At 46.3% G+C, this 25,228-nt stretch overlaps 1 protein-coding gene across 1 annotated transcript in view; it reads right to left on the bottom strand.

Annotated features, from left to right (window-relative positions):
- TSPAN7 (tetraspanin 7) overlaps positions 1–15,783 on the bottom strand; it is a 275,733-nt gene extending 259,950 nt beyond the window's left edge. Inside the window, exon 1 of the mRNA XM_078658270.1 lies at positions 15,628–15,783. Within this exon, the coding sequence (XP_078514396.1) occupies positions 15,628–15,708 (81 nt within the window). The 5' untranslated portion in view covers positions 15,709–15,783. The remainder of the gene's footprint in view (positions 1–15,627) is intronic.
- Positions 15,784–25,228: the final 9,445 nt, after the last annotated feature.

The following is a 25,228-nucleotide window of genomic DNA, read 5'->3' as shown; positions in this document are numbered from 1 at the left end:
TTGCACAGGCCCCCTTGTTTGAAATTGGGCCAAAACATTGTTTCAAAGTTAACTCGCCGCTCAGTCAGAATGAGCACGAAAGAGGTAGGGTGTGTGACCAGTTATGAGAAGCTCATTTCCTACAGCCACTTTCTAAGCCGAATTTGATTCCACACTCTTTTCGCAAACATTGGAGTGGGAAAAGCGCCATTTTTAATTTCGCACTTTGCATGCCCAGGAATGCAGCTGGAGAGATGAGAACCAGATAAGGCAGCAAGCAACCTGAATGTCTAGCTTCAGGCAAGGAATAGTACAGCCAATTGAGAGGGAAAGAAAACACATTACAAAACCAAATTAGAATTTTAAAAAATCAGAGGCGGACATACAGGTTATTTACATGTGGAAAGTAGCCATTGCTGCACTTTGGTCGCCAGAGCGCTGGAGTGAGGCCTTTTTATGCCGGAGTACCCTCTCTCTGATGGACAATCAATTTCCCTTTATTAAAGTATCTTTCACGCTGATACGCTTTACAGTACAATAATTGTGATCAAGTCAGGCATCATATACACACAACAACATCTTCCTAGTCATGAGGACCGCCTCAACGTTGCTCCAATTTAGGAAAGAGTTGAAGACTCATGTCTTTAAAGACTACATCACAACGCATTAACCTTCCTCAACCTGGCTTCCTTTCCTATTTCTCATTGAGTTTATGGTTGTCTTTGACTATGTTCAGCACTTCACTGCCTTTTGCTTAGGATCACACTATAGAAATACCATATGCATACATGCATACATACTCTGAATAAAATCTTTTTCATTTCCACATTGAAGGAGACTAAAAATGGCACACATTGGAGGTCATGTAGATTCATTTTTAATTAGATCACCAAATCACCATCAGTGCACAAAGAAACAGACAGACGACGCATTTCGGCGATTCGGCCTTCTGCTGAACCACATGCATACTTAAATACATAGACCAAAACACTCCAAGGTTTCGCTGACGAACAGCATGAGTGCACATACAACCATTAATGCTGGAAATATGACCATGTAAGATAGTAACAGAACAGTCATCAATGTAACAAGGTCATATGTGAGTTAAACTGCAACTGAACACCATTCAAAATGCAGTCTTTGCCAGATTACACTGCATGTGATTTAGAAATCTTTGCCAGGTGTATCTCTGGAACACCAGGCAACCCAACCTTACAGCGGTTTTATTTCAATTTGTATTGAGCAAATTCACATCCCAGGCCATGGCGGTTGACAACCACATTGCATGAGGATAGTGTTGGCACAGTGCGTCATCCCATGTCCTCAACAATCAAGATTGGCTGTGAAATAGCCCCATTACCGAACCGTCTGCGAGTAGAAAACCACTATAGTGGCGTGGAAGAAGAACGTCACTCACAGCTTTGGTCCACAAAATATAGGTTTCGCAGCAAGGCTGTTTGTGTGGAGGAGGTGAGCATTTCCTTCTACACACAGATGTTGATGGATTGCATCATGGGGAAGCAAAAAAGCAGGAGAAATAAAATGCTGTAAACCACCTCTCTGCTTAAACAAGGTATACTTTAGGTACAACCCAGGTAAGTAAATGATCATGACAATACAGTGACAAATGTGGAACACTAACACAATAAACAAGCAGAACTCAGTAACAGCAGAAAAGTCATCAAAAACAACATACATATATATTATACTTATACATTGGTAATGCGATATGGTGATTTTATATCTTTTTATCCAAGTTTCACTACAATTTTGCACTATGCACTAATTTGCACTTGTACATATTTTTGCACTAGCACTTTTAGTCCTTCTTTTGTGGCTGTCTTAATTTCAGCGCTGTTCCATAGAACATAGTTTTTGAGCATCATCAACCTCTTATTTTGCTGTACATTCATTAGCATAACGTAGTGGTCATGAATTTTAGCATATTCAATCCTTTTAAATGTGGTCTTGATTCCGATACATAACATCCCACATAATGGGATCACCTTTGAAAATGGTTATTTATGAATTAGCTATTTATCAAATTAACTGCTTTTATATATACTTTTATATGATTGCCACATCGTACATGAATGCACTTTAGTATGTAAAATGTGTTGTCTATGTCTATGCGCTGTAATGACTAGCCTCTGATTGCATACACTATTTAAACACTGTTATTGGTTCCTAATGTCATGTGAACAAGGCTACAGTGACGTAGCCGAAACGCGTCATGCTGGAGACGAGGGGACAATAAACCACCTTTTGCATATGACTTGAGCGTTTTCCTTGTGGTCTGTACCTGTATCGACGTTGGTATCCAGGACCGACAGGCAGGAGTTGGAATCGAATATATATATAGGGATGTATATATATGTCTCTATTTCTCTCTCTATCGCTCTCTCTCTCTATATATATATATATATATACAAAAACATATCTATATATAAATATATACATATATAAATATATAAATATATACACACACGCATATCTCTCTCTATATATATATATATATATACTGAAAAATACAAAGGTTAAAGTGACATAGTTTTGTGAAAATGCCAGTTAAAATATGTTGTTATAATTACCTCAAGTAACTATCACTCAAGCCCTTGGGTAACTATAAATCGCAGCCCCCCCCCCCCCCCAGACATGCACAGTTTTGTTGTCAATAATGTCCTTTCAAATGTTGCAGAGATATTATCAATGATGTCATAGAAGATGTCATGAGGCATTTAATATGTGGGGTAATTAGCAAGACATGGTTAGGGTGCAATGAATGTGGTGTCAGCCTATCAGATCCCAACAGATCTGTCGGCCCCCACAGATCTGCTGCAACGTGATATATGCAAACTTTTTGAGCAATAAATGCACAAAAACTGCTGAACGGATTTACACCTCAATAATTTCATTGGAAGTGTTGCAGTGATATTATCAATAATGTCATAGAAGATGTCATGAGTGATGTAATATGTGTGGTAATTAGCAGTTTAAACAAAACCATTTAAAATAGGGTCCAAGGGATATATATTTTAAAGACCCACACCTGATTTTATCCCCAGCACCAACTGAATGTATAACACACGAAACACAGGGGGTCTAACAGCCAAATTGAGAGGCTACACTGTCGAAACTGAGTCAACAAGATCTCAAAATATCTTTATCACACACACATAACGTATTAATAAGGATAAAGAAGGAAAAAAGGCTAACACTACATGCATAGAGGAGACTGGTACATCATCGATTATTCGTAAAATGGCTGATTAATCCACAACAGATTGTAAAGGGTTTCCATCAAATTAGACTCAATGATCAGTCCTATCAATTGGCCAAACCCATGTGCAAATGAGGCTGGTCCCCTGATCAGTGGGACACTCAGCTCCGCACCTTATTGTTGTATCAGGATTTGGTCCACCAAATACACAAACCGTCCATGATGACTGATCTTTTGATGGTAAAGTAAGGTTTGGCCAAATGATAGGACTGATCATTGATTCTAATTTGATGGAAACCCTTTACAATCTGTTGTGGATTAATCAGCCATTTTACTAATAATCGATGATGTACCGGTCTCCTCTATGCATGTAGTGTTAGCCTTTTTTCCTTCTTTATCCTTATTAATACGTTATGTGTGTGCGGTAAAGATATTTTGAGATCTTGTTGACTCAGTATCGACAGTGTAGCCTCTCAATTTGGCTGTTAGACCCCCTGGTAATTAGCACTGCATGGCGAAAATATGTATTATAGTTAGATTAATATGGCAGCCGGGGGTACGAGGCAGTGCTGGAGACCACGATGGGCAAGAGAAAGGGTGCTGGGGCATGGAGAAAGGACCATGGAGGAAAGAGGTAAGGGGATAGGCCCATGGACTCAGATAATGGAAGGGGGGGCAGTGGCAGCACAACAGACTGTGCAGGGCAAGCAGGGGGAAAGTGGCAGCAACCATGGAGGGAAAGGTCAACGGCACACACCGGATAATAGAGGGGAGGGGAGAGCAGGGTGTGGGCCGCAAGCTAACTATACATGGCAGGTGGGAGCAACAATTGTAGCACAACAGACCATGCAGGGGTGGAGTGAGGGGGCAGAAGCATGGACTTGGACAACAGAGGGCATGATGAGGTGGGCGGAGGCCGGGACAACAAGCTAACCATGAAGGGCAAGTGGGAGGGGCCCTAAAGTAACTATAACACCCGCCCCGCCATGCACAGTGCAGTCATCAATTATGTAATTTCAGATGTTGCAGTGATGTTATCAATGAAGTCACAGAACTTGTCATGAGTGATGTAATATTTGAGGTTATTAGCAGTGCATGGTGAGGGCACAAGTTAAAGTTACTTCAGGACATGTTATAGTTACTCGAGATAACATGAGAATTGTTTTGCCCTCCCCCGCACTCTATGCTGGCATCACTAATCAACTCATACAAAAACTCCAGACCACCCAGAATGCCTCAGCCAGACTCACCCTCAACATGTCCCGCAGCGCACACATCATGCCGCACCTCAGAGAGCTACATTGATTACCAATTCAGAATTGCTGCCAATTCAAACTGCTCACCCACGCATTCAAAGCCCTCAACAACACTGGACCTGCCTACCTCAACCACCGCCTCGACTTCCACCAACCCACCAGCAACTGCGCTCAGCCACTCTCTACCTCACACAGATACCCCACATCCAAAGAAGCAAATCAGGACAAAGCTCTCTTACCTACATCACCGCCAAATCCTCGAACGACCTTCCACATCACATCAGGAAATCCCTGTCCCTACTGAAGTGCCACAAGAAACTTAAGGTGTGGCTGTTCAACCAGTAGCCTGATCTGCCTCATTATCTACTCCTGCGCCTGGATGCCCCTCGGGTGTTAAGTGCGCGTTACAAATCGACCTAACATAACATAACAGATCGAGTGTCTTTAACTGAGCTACCAATGCACACATCACGTGCCTTACACTGGACCACCATTGCACGAATAGGACACTTTACTGCACATGCATTTACAAAGTGTGCCATTACCTCGCATTTTTTACTCCGCAATAACTTTTACAACGCAGGCCTTTACAATGCAATCCATTACAACACGTTCTCCATTAAAACGCTATTTACTATTCTAACTCCACTAGGGCGTTGTAATGGTTTGCGGTGTAAAGCCTTGCATTGTAAACGTTTTTGCGGAGTAAAAAATGCGGGGTAAAGACATGCGTTGTAACGCATGCAGGTTAAAGGATGTTTCCCCATTGCACCCATCACTTTCCTTGCTGGTTCACCAGCCCCGGACTGGCAATGCCGGGCACCGGGCAATCCCCCGGTCGGCTGCCAGGGGTGGGGGCCGTTTTTTTGGACGGGGGCCGGTTTTGTTGCTGGGTGTGGGTGGGGCCGATTTTTGGGATACGACAGTAGTAGTCACTTACTACTTTACTGCATGCCTGCCTCTCTCCTCGCTCCGTGTGGAAAAACGGGTAAAACGCACAACTTAATTAACCTAATACATCGGAGAAAGTGCAGTGCCATTTTAGGGGGTGGGTCGCGTGTGCGCACGTCTCCACGTCTGCGCTGCCTGCTCTTAGTCTCAGTTAACCCCTTTAGGGCTGGGGGTGGGACGGGCGCGGCTTTTGGAGGTGACACATGCGCATTGGGGCTCGGGCAGGACCGTGACGAGAGGCCTTCTCTCACTGCTCCATAACTTAATTATTTCTAGCACCCCCGCCCTTCCTTTCCCAGTGTCCCTGCTGCCGAATGTCTGCCAGTGCCGCCCGCCGCCAGGTGAGTGTGGTTTACATTTTTGCAATCAGATCCCTCCTATGTACTACTCACCGAAGGGAAAGGCTGGTCCATTTTTCGCATTCCAGGCCCCAGGACACTGAATGTCTCTTTCGTGACAATTGGAGAAGCTGTATGCTCCTCCACAGTTTTACCGACTTTTTGCCAGTTCCGATCCAGTTTGGGTCAGGAGTCGATTCTATTTAGTAATTGGGACGTGGCTGCAGGGTTTGTGAAACAAATGATGCAAAATATCTTGGTGATCATGAAAGTACGCATCATGCTTTGAGACAGCGCTGCTGTCTCACTTTCATAAACACTAATAGATTTAAAAAGTCACCCAATAGCAGCGCCGCGCAGTCTGAAAGCATGATGCGCTTTCACAATCGCAAAATATATTTAACAGGCCACACAATCTGCATTGCACTACGTTTTACTTGCAGAGCACGTCTGTCTTTTTTTTTCTTTAAAAAAAGCTTTCTCCTTGTGGCGTGATTTACGAGTGGGCTTCAGTTGTTCCACTCGCTGCTCCTGGAAAGATAAAGATAACTGCAAATGTTCATGAAAAGACTGTCGTGTGATGTAAGGCATTCTGATACCCTGCATTGGGATGAGTTGTTGCACTTTCCATCCCAATGTAGGATGTCAGAGCACTTTACATAAAAGTACACAAATATTTTAAATACCACTATTTAGCTTTTTCTTTTATAGCACTTTACCACTTCTGTAGTGCTAAAGCGCTATGAAAGAAATAAAACAAAATAGTGGTATTTAAATTGTATTTTGTGTAAATACCAGGAGACCAACAAATCTGAAATTCTTACATTCTCTGGAAGAGAAGACGGAATAAACAAGGAAAATGCCATCACGGAGGCCTCTTGGAAATACTGGGTTGCACTTAGTCCATCAGTGGGAGTTATCTTTACATCATCAAAGCTTTGAACCGTGATTTACAGAGTACTGTTTTTGTTAATGTCAAGGTCAACATTTGAACGAAATTTGGTTGTTAAATATTTCATATTGCCAATTATTATTTCTCATCATATTTATTCAGTATTTTAGTGTCTACAATTGTTATTCAAGGAATTTTATGCTAATATCCTATTATCATAGCACATTTGATTCATTAATGGGTATGATGTGCTGATGTGCAGGGTGTATCTGAACGTTTCTTTCCTTTTTTCATAATTTCGATTGGTCTTTTTTATGTTTTGTATATCCTTTAGAGTCACATGTGTAATTTAAACTGCATGGTTTGAATGAAGTAGCGTCACTTGCAGTGTTAAAAATTGGTAATCAATGACCGGTTTATTTTGTGCACCATTGAGTTATCAAATTAAGCTGTCACAATTGGTTTATGCACATGGGTCGGTTTAACATGGGGGTACATTTTGTTCTGTTCACAGCGTAAAAGCACGTAAATTCCAGTGTTGAATTTCTTTCATTGAGTTTATTTCTAAAACATTTTATGGGTTTTAGGACGGGCAGAGACTTTGAAAGCGTAATTAGTTGAAGTATGTTTTGATGTTGTTTTCAATATATTCACTTTAAGGAAACCTTACTTTACTTCTATGATGTCCCAAACAATTCTTTCTGAATCCACCGCTCATGTATGCCAAACCTCATTTTACTACTGTGATTTCCCTAATCCCTTTCCAGAGACTCGTCCCACCTCCATCTGTCCTTTTACACCTCACAATCCTCATCTCACTGCTGTGATCTCCTAAATAACACTTTCTAGACTATTCCCTCTCCATCTCTCCATTATCCTATTCAATCAAACAGACTCAAATGTCCACCACTCAAAATAACATATATTTACTGATTTTCTTATACTAACCCACCACTAATCGAAAAGTGCTTTGACGCCTCATCAGGGGTAGTAAGATATCTATCTATCTATCTATCTATCTATCTATCTATCTATCTATCTATCTATCTATCTATCTATCTATCTATCTATCTATCTATCTATCTTTTGTTTCCAATCCATTTCATCTAGGTGTGAGGCTCCCAGCCAGGATACTCCAATAACAAGAGGCTTTATGGCCCCTTAACTTCGGTTTTTGTTATGGGCAACAGTTGTGCGCTGCTTCATGGCTTCTGTCACCCCATTAAAAGACTATTTAAAACAAAATACATAGCAGTATATGGATGCTTCACATTGTATTTCATCATGAGTTTCCTAAGAGGATTTGCTTTTCCATAAGATGTGAATAGGTATTTCTTTTATGCAGCATATGATTTGTACAGTGCATACTGTGAACTGAGTTGCATTCAGGTGATTGAAAAGAAGTTGTGGGTGCATTTTTATGGCAGGACTTGATTGAGAGCTCTGGAGTTGAGGCAGAGTGCCATGCTAGTTTCGTACAGTGCCTGTCAATGTGTCCTAGAGGTGTCAAGACTACATGCACTCCAAACCTTGGCCTTTCCACATACCACAGAGACTGATGTGTAAGGCCAATAACATGAGCTCTATCCAGGTGAATAAGCACTATTAGGCAGTTTCTATGATTTACCAGAATTAATACAGAGAGAGAGCTTTGGGTTGGCTCACTTCAACCAGTGCTTTTTGTGGGGCGATCATGGTTTGCCATTTCTTTAGACGGACTGTCCATCAAGACCATGGCATGCATATCTAAATTTCAAATCTGACTTAAGACCCCTCATATGGTGCTGCATGTGTGAAAATGCACTTTCTTTTCACGTTAAGTAAAAGCTTAGAGTAGTATTTGCACTGATTATTTGTTGCTGCACTCGCATGCATGGTCGGATACTTGGTGCACATAGCTTTGGCTGCGGTCCACAGAGACCATACACTGCCGCACACAAATGAAAAAAGTTAGAGGGAACATTGGTCAGGACCGTTCTACGGTTTTAGCGAGATTCTACCGCTCTTTAGGTAAGTACCAAAGTCCCGCTGGTTGCATTGTCAGCCCCCCTTTCTCTGCGGGGCAGTAAGTGCTTCCCACAGTGTGCTGGTGTTTCCAGTGGGCATTCTGTGTCTCCTCTGGGATGCTGAGCCCTGTGGGTCTGCAAGTGCTTCCCACAGTGCACTGGTGCTTCCCCTGGGCATTCTGTGTCTCCTCTGGGATGCTGAGCCCTGTGGGGCAGTAAGTGCTTCCCACAGTGCACTGGTGCTTCCCCAGAGCATTCTGCGTCGCTTCTATACCAGCAAGTTAAAGCTGAAATAGTCCTCTTCAATGTTAAAGGGGAGGAAAGAAGTAATACTTTTCCAGTAAAGGTATCTTTGTCATGATGAAACCAATTGCTATTGGACACTTCTCCAAGTAACCTGCCGGTATCTCGAAAGTGCACCCGAAAAGAACCCCAAATGTGTCCAACTTTCTTTTGAAAGGTCAAAGAGCTAAAATCCTAAACGTGTCTCCGAGTGCCACAGTTGCCACACACGCTATACAAATAAATGCACTGAGCTAGGCGGCCTGAGGAGTTATTTCTTAATGAGCACGATAGAAACCGCGATAGAAAGCAACTGTTTATTCGTGCATGGCCCCTAGTTTCTGGATTTAAATACATCTTAAATGAGGCAGTTTTAAGTAGTTGCCTCTTTAATCAAGATCAAATTAGCCTTAAGTTACATAACATATCCGTTTCCCCATAACTGGGACTCAATGAGCAAATAAAACCTTTTATTCCAGAGCTATTTCTTAAGGTGCCCGTGTGCTCTGTATAGAACTCCGCTCTCTCCTGAATGAGGAAATGTAAATGTATTTACATAATAAAGCCAATGCTTATTTCATCGAATAATATGACACATAATTTGAGATTCCATGCAGCATAAATAATTCAAACTCTCCTAGTAATCTTCCAGGCGCTTCAGATAGCAACTCATTTTACTTGCTGTGCGCTCAGTAGCTAGTTAACATTTTTTATTGTTTCTACACCTAGAATAACCGCAAGAGCGACTGGAATAACACGCAATATTCAGATTGTTTCAGAGTACTGGTGCTGCACAGCAGTACCTAAAGGGGAGGGATGGAGGGACCGCATATGATATGCCACTTCTATACGCTGCATCTTTTTAAGCGGTTGTACATGTTGATGCAGCACATTGATTGATTCAACAAGATAATCTGTGATCTGCCCCGAAACAGTGGCTTCTATTTCCGCACTGTTGTTTATCTCATCAGTACTGCTACCTCGCTGAGGCCGGCAGTCAAATATGTAATCAAACAAATACGCGAAATCTTCAGCAATTTTACACTGACTCACTCCAAAATGGTATAAATAAACCATCATGATGCAGTAAGGAGAGCCTGAGGCCAGACCACATCCATCACTTAAGAGGCATTGATTGTACCGTACAGTAGCAGAAAAACCGCAGCCTTGTAGAAATAACACCGGCCTTCCGCGTTGTAGTTTCTACCTAACTTTTCAAAACGTTCCCATTACAGTTTGCATTGCATTGCCTGCTCAACAATCTTGTTGCTATCTCTGAATAATTGTAATACTGATCTGTTGAGAATGGGACCATATTTACCGTACCACAGTAAATGCCCACCACTGCGACCCCCCCACACACAAGATCACTGAATTGTACTGATAATGTATGTTATGGTTACAAGGCCAGTGTTGTATCTAAAACCCAGTGACGCCATTAAAGCCAGGAAATGCTGGGGAGAAGGGAAAGGAAAGGGGTGAATAATTGAAATTTGGGAGGAGACAGTATAGAGAGATGACAAGAAAGATGTCCTGTTCACTCATAAGCTTGATAAAGGATCCATGTTGCCCTTTAGGAGCAGGTCCAGGTACACCATTGTACAGTAACCCAGGTCTGTGAGGTGCATCACTCATAGATATATCTGGCAAGAGAGTTCTCAAAATGCATTTGTGAGAAAATTCACGCAGGGGCCCTACTGCTTCTCAAACTGTTGCAGCTGGTGGTTTACTGTAACTGAGATCTTCTCCATGATCAGGGTGTGGTACAGCTTTGAAGCCAGTCGATATCTTCCGGCATGTCGCCCATACCCCAATGACCGTTCACTGTTTGCATGTGAATTACAGATGAGCACGTTGTAGATGTTGAAACAGCTGGGCGGAAAAGGAGAAGCTACAGAAAAAGTCCCAGCGCCATTAGCACATGTAAAAGGTTTTTTAGATACATATTGTTCATACTGACTGCTGAGACATGGTTAGATAAGTCTCTGTCGGCCTCAGATTCCTCTAAATTAAAATCCGGTTTCATCTGCTTTATTGCATTAAAAAAGGCCATTTTTATTGGCTCTTAGGGCTCAGTGCATTTTACTACCGCTAACCAGTGCTAAAGTGCTTGCTCTCTTTCCTTTCAAACATGGTAAAATTGTCTTACACCAAATTAGCAATTTTAAATTACTTGTAAGTCCCTAGAAATGTGGTTCTACATGTACCCAGGGACTGTACATTAAATGTTGTTAGTGGGCCTGCAACACTTACTGTGCCACCCACTTAAGTAGGCTATTTAAAGATGTGTCATGTCAAGGCCAGGGCTTTGTGTTAATTTTTCAAACTTTCTGGCTAGGGTGACATTTCCATGCCTTCTGTCAGCCTGGGTGCTTATTTGTGACGTTCCCATGCTTTCAGGCCAGGGTGCTTAATTATGTGTGCTATTTCCATAGTTGCTGGCCTCAGTGACCTGGAGCTGGAGGCTCATGTGTGACATTTCCATGCTTACGGCCTGGGTGCTTATATGTGACGTTTACATGCTTACGGGCCTGGTGGTGTGACCAGGCCTGGGTCAGTGCCTTGGTGCTTATGTGTGACATTTCCACAGTTTCTGGCCTCCGTCAGTGGCCTGTGTGCTCATATGCGACATCACATCAGTGCTTAATTTGTGACAACATGAGTGACAATTTACTATGCTTTAAAAGTTAATACAATCTAATATGTAATGAAAAATGTGTTGAAAAATGCTTTGTTTTGGCCTTTCTGTCTCTCAAATTTTCTTGGGGGGGGGGACAAGTTCAACCCCCCAAACTCCCTCTAGTTGTGGTTGCTCACTGTGCTTGCTCGCTACACACCATGTGGGGGTTGGTCTCACTTTTACTTTGCTCTCTCTGATTCACTACTTGTGTCTATTTTTGATGCTCTCTGAAAGGAAGTCTATGGGTACATTTGACTGGGTGGCCAACCTGGTGCTCTTTAAGGTCATCATCTACTATTTACTGTACTTTGAAAGTTGATTCAATTGAATATGTAATGAAAAATGTGCTGTAAAAGGCACCCTTTTGGTCTGTCGTTTTCCAAAATTTTCTTGGGGGGAGAACCCCCCCAAACCCCCCTAGTAGCGGTCGAGCTCGCTCGCTGCGCTCGCTCGCTACCCACCGGACGGGGGCTGGTTTTCAGAAATTTGCCAGGGCTGCTTTCAGTTCCCAGTCCGGCCCTGTGGTTCACCAATACACGAAGAGCAGGATTACGTGTTTTTCTAAAAGGGCCCAGGTGTCATCTAATGACTCAGAGACCCAAACACTTTGCCCCGCCTCCATCCAAACTCGAACGCAACCCATTGCAGAGAAGAAATCACCACCAACCAATGTGCACATATTGTGAGGCAGGCTGGCAGAACTACTGCAGCAGGGGACGTGATCATGCTTTGCCAACAACCAAGGCGCGCCTGGCGCCCCCCTTCCTCAGTAACGCAGTTGAAGACATGTTGGAGGGTTGTAAATACTCTGTCGTGACTGCCACAGACGGCAGATATTTTCACTGGCACAACGGGTGCCCTTCACGTGCAGGCGGGATACTTGATTCACAGGCAGGCGGAGAGTGACTTTCATTTCTTAGCCATGATGGGAGGGACAAACATGTTTTTATCTGCCAGGGGACATATCTGGGGCTGTGAATCACTCTTGCAGGTAGGGCAGGGAGAGGATTCTCTTTCGACGGCAGGTGATCTGGTTTTATAACCAGGGGATCAGAACGGATTCAAGAGGTGGATAATCTCTTTAGAGGGCAGTGTTCTAGCAGAGATTCGCTTTGGAAGGCTGGGTCAGACATGTCCGCTGGAAGGTAGGCTTGTAGCGGTATCTGCCGAGCCTTCCTGGCGAAATGGAAATCTGCCCCGTTTGCCTGGAGAAATTATAATCTGTCCTACCTGTCCGGGAAAATGGAATTCTGCCCCGTTTGCCTGGAGAAATTATAATCTGTCCTACCTGTCTGGGAAATTGGAAATCTGCCCTGTCTGTCTGGGGAATCGATAATCTGCCCTGCCTGTCTGGGGAAATGAAAATCTGTCCTGCCTGTCTAGGGAAATGGAAATCTGCCCAGTCTGCCTGTGGAAATGAAAATCTGCCCTGCCTGTTTGGGAAATAGTAAATCTGCCCTGCCTGTTTGGGAAAGGGCAAATCTACCCTGTTGGTCGAAGGAAAGATACAACTGCCCACTCTGCCTGAAAAAAGGCAAATCTTCCCTGTTTGTCTGGGAAAATTGCAAATCTGCCCTGTTGGCTGTCTGCCTTGGGAAAGGGGAATCTGTCCTGCCTGGGAGTGACAGTGTTACTTACTTGGACACGACAGTAACATATTTCTACACTGACACACTCATACATGCATCTCCTTTTCCACGGCCTGGTAGGCAGCTCTCTTCACTAACAGAGGCAGACACCCTTTTCACAAGGAGGGCAAAGGTGTTCAATTTTGCACTTTTTCAGGCAGGTCACAAAAAACCTTAGCAATTCCTTCTGGGAAGCAGGGTGGATATTCTGTTTATAAATGGGTGGGCGAGCAGAGAGCTCTTCTTCGTTTGGCAGGGGCATCGCATCTCTTTGGTAGAGCTGGTACCACCCTGGCATCCCCGGTACCCTATTTCAATCGCGAGTGGCAGGTTATTGCCACTCTTGTAGGCCGCGGGGGCAGTGGTTTATTTTCATAGCCAGCTATAGACTTTCGAATGCAAATTCAGGAAGAGAGTCCCTGCTAGGCCTCCAGAGGTAGGTAGAGGCATGTTTTGCTTTCAGACACAGGCAGGGGCAGACAGATATCGTCTTTCACGGGTGGATAGGGGCAGGGCAGCTACTGCTTTCGCAGGCCTGACGGGTCAGATAGTCCTTTAGCAGGCAGGGGTTATAGCAGACTGCTGGGGGAGATGGGATGGGCGCGTGAGGCAGATATTCCCCTCGCATGAAATGAAGGGGCAGTAATAGGGACAGGCATTCTGACTTCTAGAATGATAGGAAGGAACGGGTGATAGGTGCAGATCCCGGTGACAGGTAGGGGCAGTGGTAGAATTTCTGGTTTCTGGAAGGGCGTGGTTAGTGACAGGTTCAGATACCCCTGTGATAGGCAGGGCCAATGGTAGATTCTGATTTCTAGAAGGGCGGGGTTGGTGACAGGTGGCCCGCCCTACCTATGTGACAGGTAGGGGCAGTGGTAGATTCTCATTTCTAGAAGGGCGGGGTTAGTGACAGGTGCAGATACCCCTGTGACAGGCAGGGGCAATGGCAGAATTTGTCGTTTCTGGAAGGCAGGCATAGTGTATGAAGTGTAAGACTTGCTCTCTCACACACATCTACAGCAGAGATTCTCCGAGGCGGCCTGTCTCTCTCTGCCAGGGATGGGCGCGAGGGAGAACATGTCCCTCCCCAGACACAGCCACTGCAGACATTCTCCAGGTACCAGATTCCCCTGGGTAAAGAAAAGGACAAACAACAGCTACCCCTCTGTGGTAGAGATTGTCCACTCAGGCAGTTTCCTTCCGACAGAGAGACAGACGACGGGCACATATCCCTTTCACTGTCAGCAGCGAGGCGAGCATAAGATATATCCCTCGCGCAGGGAGTGACGCGGAGCAGATATGCCTTTCACAGTGGGGACCGTCGGGGGCACATAACCCTCCCTGACAGCTGGTGCACAGATTCCCGCAGTCAGGCAGCACCCTGTGGGATGGACAGGGGCTAGGGAAACATATTAATTCCTCAGACAGCCAGGGCAGACTTTCCCCAGGCAGGCAGGCTCTAATGGGGAGAATTGGGTAGGAGAAAGCACATATCCCACAGCAATCAGGGGCGAGGGACAAACATCCCTCCCTCGTACAGCCAGTTCAGACCTTCCCCGGGGAGGCGGTCTCCATCGGAGGCTAACAGGGACGAGGGACACATATTCCACAGTCAGGAAAGAGGGACACATATCCCAGACTAGGGGACGGGGGGCACATATGGAAGGCTCAGATAGTGTGTTAATTCCCCAGTCAGGGGGTGCCTGCCTGGGAGGGATAGGGAGGAGGGGGCACCTGTCCCACAGGTAGGGGTGAGGGACACATACCCCTCCTTCACATAGTTAGTACAGACATTACACGGTGGGTGGTCTTCTTTTTAGGCTGACAGGGACGCATGGCACATATTCCAAAATCAGGGACGAGGGACACATATATTTCACAGTCAGGTGGCGATGGACACATATCCCTCCTTCGGACAGTCAGTGCAAACATTCCCCAAGCAGACGGTCTCCACCTGGCATGGACTGAGTCGAGGGGGCACATTTCCCACCCTAAGGGACTGATATGAATGTCACAGACAGTACAGCCGTTGCTCAGGCAGGCAGCCTCCCTCTCTCGTGGGACATGACCGAGGGTCTCGTATCCCTTCCTCGGCCATGAACGAGGGGAGCAGGTGGTATGTCGCCCCCTCTTCTGCAGACAGACTGACAGCCTCCCTCTGACAGGCACTGAGTGCCCGCAGCAGCCGCCGGTGCACCACCAGCAGACTCCAGCTCCGCGCGCGCAGCAGACTCACGTCTCTCTGATGCAGAGGCAAGGAGGGGGGCGCGCGGATGCAATCTCCTAATCAAATAACAAGATCCCCTTTATACACGAAACAAGCCCCCACCGATGCCAAAGCGCAGGGGGCACGAGGGCGCCGCGAGCAGAGCCCCGCCGGGGGCCCCGGACTCACCCAGAAGACGAAGGAATAGACGATGAGCAGCGTCTTGAGACACGTTATGACTGGCTTGGTCTCCATCCTCCTCGATGCCATGCTCCTGGAATCCGGGCTCCGGGTGTTGGCGCTGCTGCGGTCCTGACGCGGCGGCGGAGGCAGGCGCGAGGCGGAGGCTGTCCCCGCGGCTCAGCGGAGGCAGGGAGGGCTGCCGCGCGCCCCCCAGGCCCTGGCCAATAAACGCCTGGGTGACGTCACCGTGCAGCGCCCCCCCAGGGCGGCTCGCGAGCCCCGCTCGAGCTCCCTCAGGGCAGCACTTGTTGGCAAACAAGGGGGTGGGGTTGTGTGTTCTTGAAGGGAGGTGGCATCATAACAGGGCAGACTTGGGCATTTTGTGGGGGCACGGTCTAAAGCAGATGTTCAGTCTTGAAAAGATGCTTAGAAAAAAATAATTAAAAGTGAGGCAACTGATATTTCCCTGATACCGCTTCAGTCTTCCTAGTGTTTTGCCATACACGCCTATATGGCTTGGGAATAAAAGATGCGGACCTTTTATTCTCCTACCTCCCACCAGCGTAGCAAGACTGATTTTTAAAGCAAACCGTTCGGATTGCATTGCTTTGTTGCGCTAGTTCTTGTGCGAATAGGAAGGCAATGCACATGTTTACTCATTGATCAGGGCACACTTTAAGCTGAAATGAGGCACGGCCTCCTTTCAGTACATGCAGCTATTGCATCCATTTTTTAGAAGTGACACACAAGAGCGTCTTTAGGCTATTGTAAAAACCTGAGGCGGGTCGGGGGCAATCGATATTTGCCCGGCGGTATTGCCTCTGTGACCCTCTAGTTATTTAATCAATGAAGAGGCAGGCGCTGGAGACTGGAAAGCAGGAAACAAGGTTTTTATTCTCTCCGGAGGAGAACACAACGAAACGGACAGAAGGTATCGTTCTGAGGTGCTCTAGATACTTTTCTGAGGCCTGGCCTCTTATACCCTGGTTTATGACTTTATTGTAAATTACACATTCATGTTAAAGCTTTGATGTATGGAAAAGACATTCCCGGAAATCCCCTTTGGGCCCGTTCCCACACACATTTACAGTTGAAGTCCCCACCCTAGTCACAACAGGTGATGAGTATCACGCAGCTGGATATTCCGCCGATTCACGGAATGTGGGGGGTTTTGATCGGATCTCATGGGGTGGGGGCTTTGATTAACCCGGGGATCCTTTGATGGGGGAAGCTTTCTATTGTACGGGGAGGGGCAAGGAATGGTATCGGCAGAGCTGGGTGTCGGCCTGGGAACGGGGAAGACAAAACGGGCACACGGGGAAAAAGGGGTTTGCATCTAAGGGCCGGAGATCGTGAAAGGGAAGCAGGGAGGTGTCGCGCTGGGAACAGGATGAGGGCCTGGGGCAGAGCAGCGCCGAAGAGGGGTTTATGACTCAAGGCAGGTGCAAGCAGGGGGTGGTCAGCGTGCAGGCTTAGTGAAGGCGAAGGGCTATGTCAGGGGCCAGCAGCATGCAAAAGGGTTCGCTCTGATCGGGGCATCTTAAAAAAATGGCGGGCGCGCACGACAAAAGTGTGGCATCAGGGGAAGAGGCAAGATGGCGCAGATAATGTTCACCAAAACGTACTAATTTTCAACAGTCCTCCCTTTAACATATTCAAGACATCTTGCTGGCTCATTTTCTACTCGGTTCTATTGTGGTGGGCATGAGAAAGAAAACGGTAGGAACCCTAGATGAAAAAGAGTTGTAAACAATACATTTTAACATTTCTAGTTTTTAGGAGGTGGGCCTATTTGATAAACTTTGATCAATTTGTTTAACAGGAAAGTCATAGGAATGCAATACAAAAACGATTCTGTAGCGAGAGCAGCAAGCATATTTCATACTGGCAGGTTATTACATATATATTAGGTTCGGATTGGAGCATGATCAATACGATGGCGGCTGGGAGAGAAATGAGGTCTAGCAGAAACGGCGATTGGGGATGTCAAATGTTCGAAGTTTAACGAGTTCTCATCATTCTTTGTTGCCTTTCGTTGGCGCTGTTGAGCACCGGCGGTGGAGCTACAAGTCCAGCTCTGTTCTAAGTTCTGCGTTGCAGGGCACGACCCTTTCCTCGCGTTACTGGTCGGAAAGGTCCTTTTCGCCCTGTGTCCTTTGAGGTGTTTGTCAGAAAGTTCAGATGGAAGAAGAGCGTACAAAACAGTCCATAGGGTAGGTCAGAGGAAAAGGGGGATGGAGCAAGGCCAAATTAGGAACAAACTAGGGGAACGAGAGACTTCAAATAGGCGGGCGTGTGACCGAATTCAGAGAGCGGGGACTTGTCGACAGACACTGGACATCGAGCAGGGGCATCAGGTCGACCCTTTCTTCTCATGTTGTCGAAAACAGTGCCTCGTCCTGCAGCTCTTTTCTGTCGTGGTCTCGCCTTGGCTAATGTCGCAGGTGTTCCTTAGTCTGTAGTCAGGCCTCGTGCTCCCACATCCGGTCCTTCTCTCCTCCAACAGCAGTACCCTTAAACAAGTTTGAAAAGACAGTCTTTAGAGAATTTGCAGATGAAGATAATCAAAAAGTCTATTTCTCTCCCAGCTCCAGGCAAAGAATGAAAAATGCCCGTTATATTAGTGTTCACAACTGGCATATGAATGACCGGTGACGGGCCTGTTGGATTTACTATGACTTTCCTTTACAATTATTTATTACAGTCACGACAGTTCATCTGATAGTGACCCACCTTCGTGAGACGAACCTGGCAAAGATATGCCGTTCTCTAGAGTTTTACATTTACAAAGGGTACTGTGAGTCGTCAACATAGTACTACACAGGTATTTTGCTGAGAGACGAACATGGCTAAACATTTCCTTTCTATCGATGCATCCTGCCTTTCAACTACTACGGGGTTCATTTCGATGATTTCTTTACCTTGGACTAGTCTGTTAACCTTGTAAAACATCACTCTGGATCCTACGTAACCTTTTACAGCCCGATTACTTAATTAGGAGGGACAGGGGTTTTATGGGGAACAACCAGGGACATAGGAAACTTGTGGTAAGGGCATAAATCGACCCATCTCTCACAACCGGAAATGAGGGGTAGTTTCATAATTCCAGTTTTTGGGCGGCTGATACAGGGGGGGTAACAGGGGTGATCATTTTTCTGGTTTGGGTATTGCGACAATTCGGGGAGGGGAGGGTCGCGTATTCTGAGGTCCTTGTTTTATACCATAGGAGCCGTCGACATGTAGTTCCCTTATTTCGGGCCAGATTAGGGAACCTCTGTCGTCTTACCTGTCCTTTCCCTTACGGCCCAACCTCGGTTTATTGACTTCTAGCGGAAAAGGAGAGGTAATGACGCGGCCTCGGGGTGATTGTATTAAAGACAAGTTTTTGTGCAAATACTGACGGTATTTGAAGCCAATTAGGTGGTGTGCTAGGGGTGGCAATCTGCCAATTTCGGGGCTAATCACTCGGAAGAGTGGGAGTGCAAAAATAGAGGGAGAGAGGGAGAGAGAGAGAGAGAGAGAGAGTGCAACGGCAGGCTAAATAGTATACGTGCGACAGAGAGGGTGGCGGTGTATTTCAAGAAAGGCTATTTAGTGCATTACACAGTAAAGGGCATTCACGGGTCTGCGTTAGAATCTTGTAATCATGCAGTTTGAGCATTAGACAGGGTAGAGGGGACGTGCCTTGAGAAAAAGGAAAGAAGAAAGGAGGTACCATTTTGTCGCACTTCTCGCATTCTCGGTCCTTCGACCAGTTGGGTCGACGCCTCAGTCACACACACACATTCCCTCACAGTTTCGCATCATACGTGACATGGGTTCATTCGTCCGGTCTGGTTTAAGGGTGATCACTTTTTATCAGGTTGCGCTAATTTTCCGGGTTTGTTCGATACGTGAGTAGTTTGCAGGCGTGCTTAGACACCACCTTGCGGCGCTAGTCCGCTTCGTGTATTAGACATGGCAAGGCTTCAGATCTTCGCCACACCTCGGCTGTAATCTCTGATGTAACCTGCAGAGGGAGGAAAAAGGGGGTGGGGGAGACAGCATTCGCGCATATTCAAACACATGGGTTCATAAGTCCTTTACTTACCTCTTACTCGTCTTTCCTCCTCGGGGCAGGGTCCCCGGGGATATGGTTTCTGGAGTCGAGGGGGGGTAGTGTGTCCATATAGGTCGTGTGCGGGGAAACGTAAAAAGGAAACCAGAGGTGCTTAGTGCGAGGTATCTAGTCAAAGGATGTATCTCACTATCGGGATCCTTAAACCTCTTTCAACGCTGTGGCGTTCTAAGGTTCTTCGGTTCTTGGGTCAGCTCCGTTCCCTGATACTTTGGAACGTTGTACTTTATCACATTTACATTATTTCATTTCACCCTCCTTTTACATTCCCTCATTTACACCGTTCGTTTTACCCATCCTTGGAAGTCAAGGTCTTCCTCTACGCGAGAGTTCATGAGTCAGTCGCGTACTTTGAAGGCGGAGTGTCGTGTCGTCGATCCGATCCGTCCTCCAGGGCTGGGCAACCATCTTCTTTTAACCTTAAAGAGAGAGCAGAGTAGGGTGCACAGAAAAGAACTTTCCCACCGACCCCACATTTTTTTTTTTAAATAAAACATGCAATACCCGTCCATAGTTTCAAAAACTTTATTTTGCAAAATCATTTCAGCATGAGGATTATGAGGGCGCGGTCGTATTTGGCCGGTCGTGGCAATGGCTAAAGTGCATACAGTGGGGGGTGTCGTTTGCAGCAATAAAAACATCGGAAAGTTTTACTCATTCATTTGTAAGAGACTAAAACGTCTATTAATTGGCTGGGGGTTCGGGGGGCATTTATTTTCATAATTTAGAAGCATAATCATAATAGTGGTAATCAGATTTCCTATATGCATACCGTACGTGTGCGTCGTAAATGAGGTTTACATCAGTCATAAAAATATAATACACTGTACATTTGGAATCAACATTTGTAACGGGGATCCTTTCATACTGTTCGTCGAGTGAGTTCTCCTTGTCTTTTCTAGCCAAGTGTACAAAGGATCATATAAAATCTCAGAACATCAAGTTTATATTAGTGCGAAGGAACACCACGAGGTGTTCGTAAGTTCCGACTGATACCAGCGCCATTTTGGGCGGGGCCGGCTCAGTCCGGAAGCAGCATCAGGGGGAAATGTTTCCATTACTGGCAGTTTGGACCAGAGTCCTTTTCGGCAGTTCTAGAATTCATGCTAACAGAAGGAGTGGCAATGTCATGTTTGTTTCGTTGGCGATCAAGGCAGCCGTCCCTTACCGGAAGCCTGCAAAGGCCGAAGGTTCCGCCGGGGACCTTTGTAGGATCTTCAAGGCTGCGGAGATGCTGTCGGAGATGGGGGCTCGTGCTCCAAGGGGCAAATGTTCGAGTTATATTGCCGGTCAAAGTTACTCTAGTGGCCGGGGCCCGCCTTCCAGCGGACCCAGACGCCATTTTGAGGCCCTACAGGGGCCACTCTCGTCGAGTTTGCAAGAGTGGGAGAGATCCTTCGGAGTGAACGGAAGAGGTCCCTGTTGTGTGAAAGCGGGACGTTCAGCTGGGGTGCAGCTGTGATGCCCCCACCTGGGGGGGGCGAGGGAGACTCGTTCGCATCGTCTCCTTCTCCCGGTGCACTCCATGCCGCTCCTTTTCATCGCCCCGCATGAAGGTCTCTCCACATCCGGCGTTCCCCAAGTCCTGTGCTCAGTGCTGTGGGAGCATGGCCACCTGTGGCGCGCATTCGGCGCGGCACGAGTATCAGTGCAGTCATTGCAGGTTCGGTGTTCCGAAAATATGGTCACCATTGCACGTTCGGTGCTGCGCAAGTACTGGGGTGCCACCATGGTGTGTTCGGTGCTGTGGAAGTATTGGCACCATCGCCTGACTGGGGGTGTTCGGCGTCGGGCCGGGGGCTGGGAGACCTCCTATCGGTGGAGGTGGGAGAGGCTCGTCCGCGTCGCCTCTCCCTCCCAGCCCAACTTGGACAAATTGTTGTGGAGGTACGTGCAGGACATCCCGCCGTCCAGAGCTGCTGCGGCTGTTACGGAAGAGAAAAGGAAAAAAAGGGTGCCTCGTTCTCCTCTGGACATGTGGCGGGACTACTTAAGTCTATCCAGGCCCGTTGCGGCTGGCTGAGGAGACATGTGGCGGGACTACCTACAACTGCCCCGGCTGCTGGCTCCTGCCTCTCCTCCGGCTCCCCCATACGTTAAGATTTCCTGACCAAGAGTTGGCGGCCGGGCCCGCCTTATATGGGTTGCCGTTGGTTGGGCGTAGCCGTAACCCTGCCCTACTTTGGAAGGTTCCAGAATGGGGGGGGGGGCGAATGTTCAGTTTGACTTTCTTTTTCTACAGTTTACCGTTATTATTCCTTGTTTGTTGTGCTAAATTAAAAGTTCAAGTTCATTAATGGTCTACGGATTTTGTTTTACCATTTCTTTCTTTCCAGGTTGCTTTTATGCTAAGTTTCTGCTAACAGAGGTTGAGTAACACGGAAACACGTGTAGAGGGATGACGCAGATTTGTACATTACATACACACAAACTCAGACGGGGGACAGTACAAGTACGACATACAAAGACCCAAGACGAAATAAAACAGTTATTGGTCATAATTATCTCTTTCCGTCTGTGAATTTGAAACGAGGCTGGGTTCCCGTCTTGACGTTGCCCGACCTAGGAAAACTTGAGCATGCCGCTGAAATTGTCCTGGCGAAATCTGTGCCATCGGGCATAATCAAACGTGGTGGTTCTGTCTGGTCTGTCTATGTAAGTCGGGTTCTTCTTTGTCTCGCGCTTTTTCTCGTACTGCCGGCCTGTCGTTCCTGTCGGCCCTTTGCCTTTACTCACGCTCAGTAGAGTCGGGCATTGGGCTTTCCAGTGTCCGACATACCTACAAAAAGCGCATTGGGCTGGCCCTAAGTCTGGTCGTCTTTTGCATAGTGTCGGGGGATAAGTTGTGGGTAGCGATGTCCTGGGGTTGTCCTGTCGGTATATTTCTCTACTTGGTTTGTCCTCGTCTTTTCTCTGTCGTTGCATAGCCTCTCTGCGCCACATACCGAGACTGTCGAGCATAATTGGCGTTGTCTTATTATTTCGAAGGGCTATTTCTAACGTTTCTATTTTATCAAGGTCAAAGGATCCTGCCAGTGGCCACTGTTTGTCTTGACTCTCTTCGGTATACCTGTGCCACAATTTATTATAGGCTATGGTGACTAATCCATAGTTTATGAACATGTCCTTATTAGGGGTGCCTTCTAGTGGAGCTATATGGTCCACCTCTAATACACGGTCCGGGCTAAACAGGCTATTAATCAGTGGGGAGAAGACAGACATGACGGCTCGTAACGAGGGACCAAAAAGTCAGCACTGCCTATCTTATCACTAGGTGCAAAGACCGGACAGAATATTTCTATTCAACGTTGTTTGCAGGCAGTGAATACCTCATGGATCAAAAATAACAAAAAGACCAATAAATAACAATGGGGAGAATGAGTAGGTCCGCAAAGATCTGCGTTACCTACCCTTTTCACTATCTGCAAAAAGGGTGGTCTCTTCCCTGTTTGCAGACAGGGAATCTCCAGGAAACAATAGTTTTGCGAACAACAGTTCAGTTTCAAGTAATTATTGAGTGGGGGAAAAAAAATAAGCACGGCTGCTGCCCTACCTATCCTCCACTGCTTGCAAAGAGAGAGCCCGTTGTTTCTCCGTTTGTAGACAGTGAATCTCCAAATAAAATAAAAAGAGCAATACTAGTATTTTTAAACAATCAAGCAATCAAGCAATCATTTCGCAACTTGTCGTGATTACACGACCTTACCCGGACCATGTGGACAGTTTCTTGTCTTCCGAATCCAGCGCCCGATCGTCCTCTTTTTCTCGTATTTCTCACGGCACTCCTGATGGTCCCCAGTCAGGACCGTAGATCACTCGAGAGAGGTCTGTTCGGAACTAGTGAAGTTCGGATGATCGGCTGCCAGACGAGGGTCTATTGGGCAAGAGCTCTCCCGATCGTTGCAGTCGTTCACTCTGTCGTCGGGACCTCTCCCACTGGATCCACGAGTCGCTGATGGGCCCCACGCTTGGGACGCCAATTGTAAAAACCTGAGGCGGGTCGGGGGCAATCGATATTTGCCCGGCGGTATTGCCTCTGTGACCCTCTAGTTATTTAATCAATGAAGAGGCAGGCGCTGGAGACTGGAAAGCAGGAAACAAGGTTTTTATTCTCTCCGGAGGAGAACACAACGAAACGGACAGAAGGTATCGTTCTGAGGTGCTCTAGATACTTTTCTGAGGCCTGGCCTCTTATACCCTGGTTTATGACTTTATTGTAAATTACACATTCATGTTAAAGCTTTGATGTATGGAAAAGACATTCCCGGAAATCCCCTTTGGGCCCGTTCCCACACACATTTACAGTTGAAGTCCCCACCCTAGTCACAACAGGTGATGAGTATCACGCAGCTGGATATTCCGCCGATTCACGGAATGTGGGGGGTTTTGATCGGATCTCATGGGGTGGGGGCTTTGATTAACCCGGGGATCCTTTGATGGGGGAAGCTTTCTATTGTACGGGGAGGGGCAAGGAATGGTATCGGCAGAGCTGGGTGTCGGCCTGGGAACGGGGAAGACAAAACGGGCACACGGGGAAAAAGGGGTTTGCATCTAAGGGCCGGAGATCGTGAAAGGGAAGCAGGGAGGTGTCGCGCTGGGAACAGGATGAGGGCCTGGGGCAGAGCAGCGCCGAAGAGGGGTTTATGACTCAAGGCAGGTGCAAGCAGGGGGTGGTCAGCGTGCAGGCTTAGTGAAGGCGAAGGGCTATGTCAGGGGCCAGCAGCATGCAAAAGGGTTCGCTCTGATCGGGGCATCTTAAAAAAATGGCGGGCGCGCACGACAAAAGTGTGGCATCAGGGGAAGAGGCAAGATGGCGCAGATAATGTTCACCAAAACGTACTAATTTTCAACACTTCTGCACTGCGCATCACCGCTGTATGCATATATGGTCATTCAAAAATATGTGATACACGGTTATTTTGAAATCTTGTAAGCTGTAATGCCTAGACACTTGCCAACCGGTGGCATCATATCGAGCTCATGGGATGGTTATTTAGAATATATATATATGTATATATATATATATATATATATATATATATATATATATATATATATATATATATGTATGTATATATATGTATGTATATATATGTATATATATATATATATATATATATATATATATATATATATATATATATATATATATATATATATATATATATAGCTTCTTGCTCGAGTTTACAGTTCCGATTCTTTGCAGAAAAAACGAGCGTGGTCCCAAATTATTGCGCATAAATTACTTTATTTAGCCACCTCTGCCATATATATATATACACCATTTTTTGTGAATCTTTAGCTATTTGGCTGTGTGTTTATGTACTTCAGCGTTTCTGAAGTAACCTGAAAAACTTTCCAGCAGAGCCTTGCTATTCGAAGGGCATTAGAATTACGCATGTCCCACTACCCTCTAGGAATGCAATTGGAATTTGTAGCAAGCTGGTCATGTGGCCCATGTCATGTGTGTGTACTGTGGGGGAGGGAGGG

The sequence above is a fragment of the Lissotriton helveticus genome, chromosome 8 (assembly GCF_964261635.1).
Source record: "Lissotriton helveticus chromosome 8, aLisHel1.1, whole genome shotgun sequence".
Taxonomy (NCBI): Eukaryota; Metazoa; Chordata; class Amphibia; order Caudata; family Salamandridae; genus Lissotriton; species Lissotriton helveticus.
Note: the sequence above shows the minus strand (reverse complement) of the source record. Positions and strands in the feature narration are given on the sequence as shown.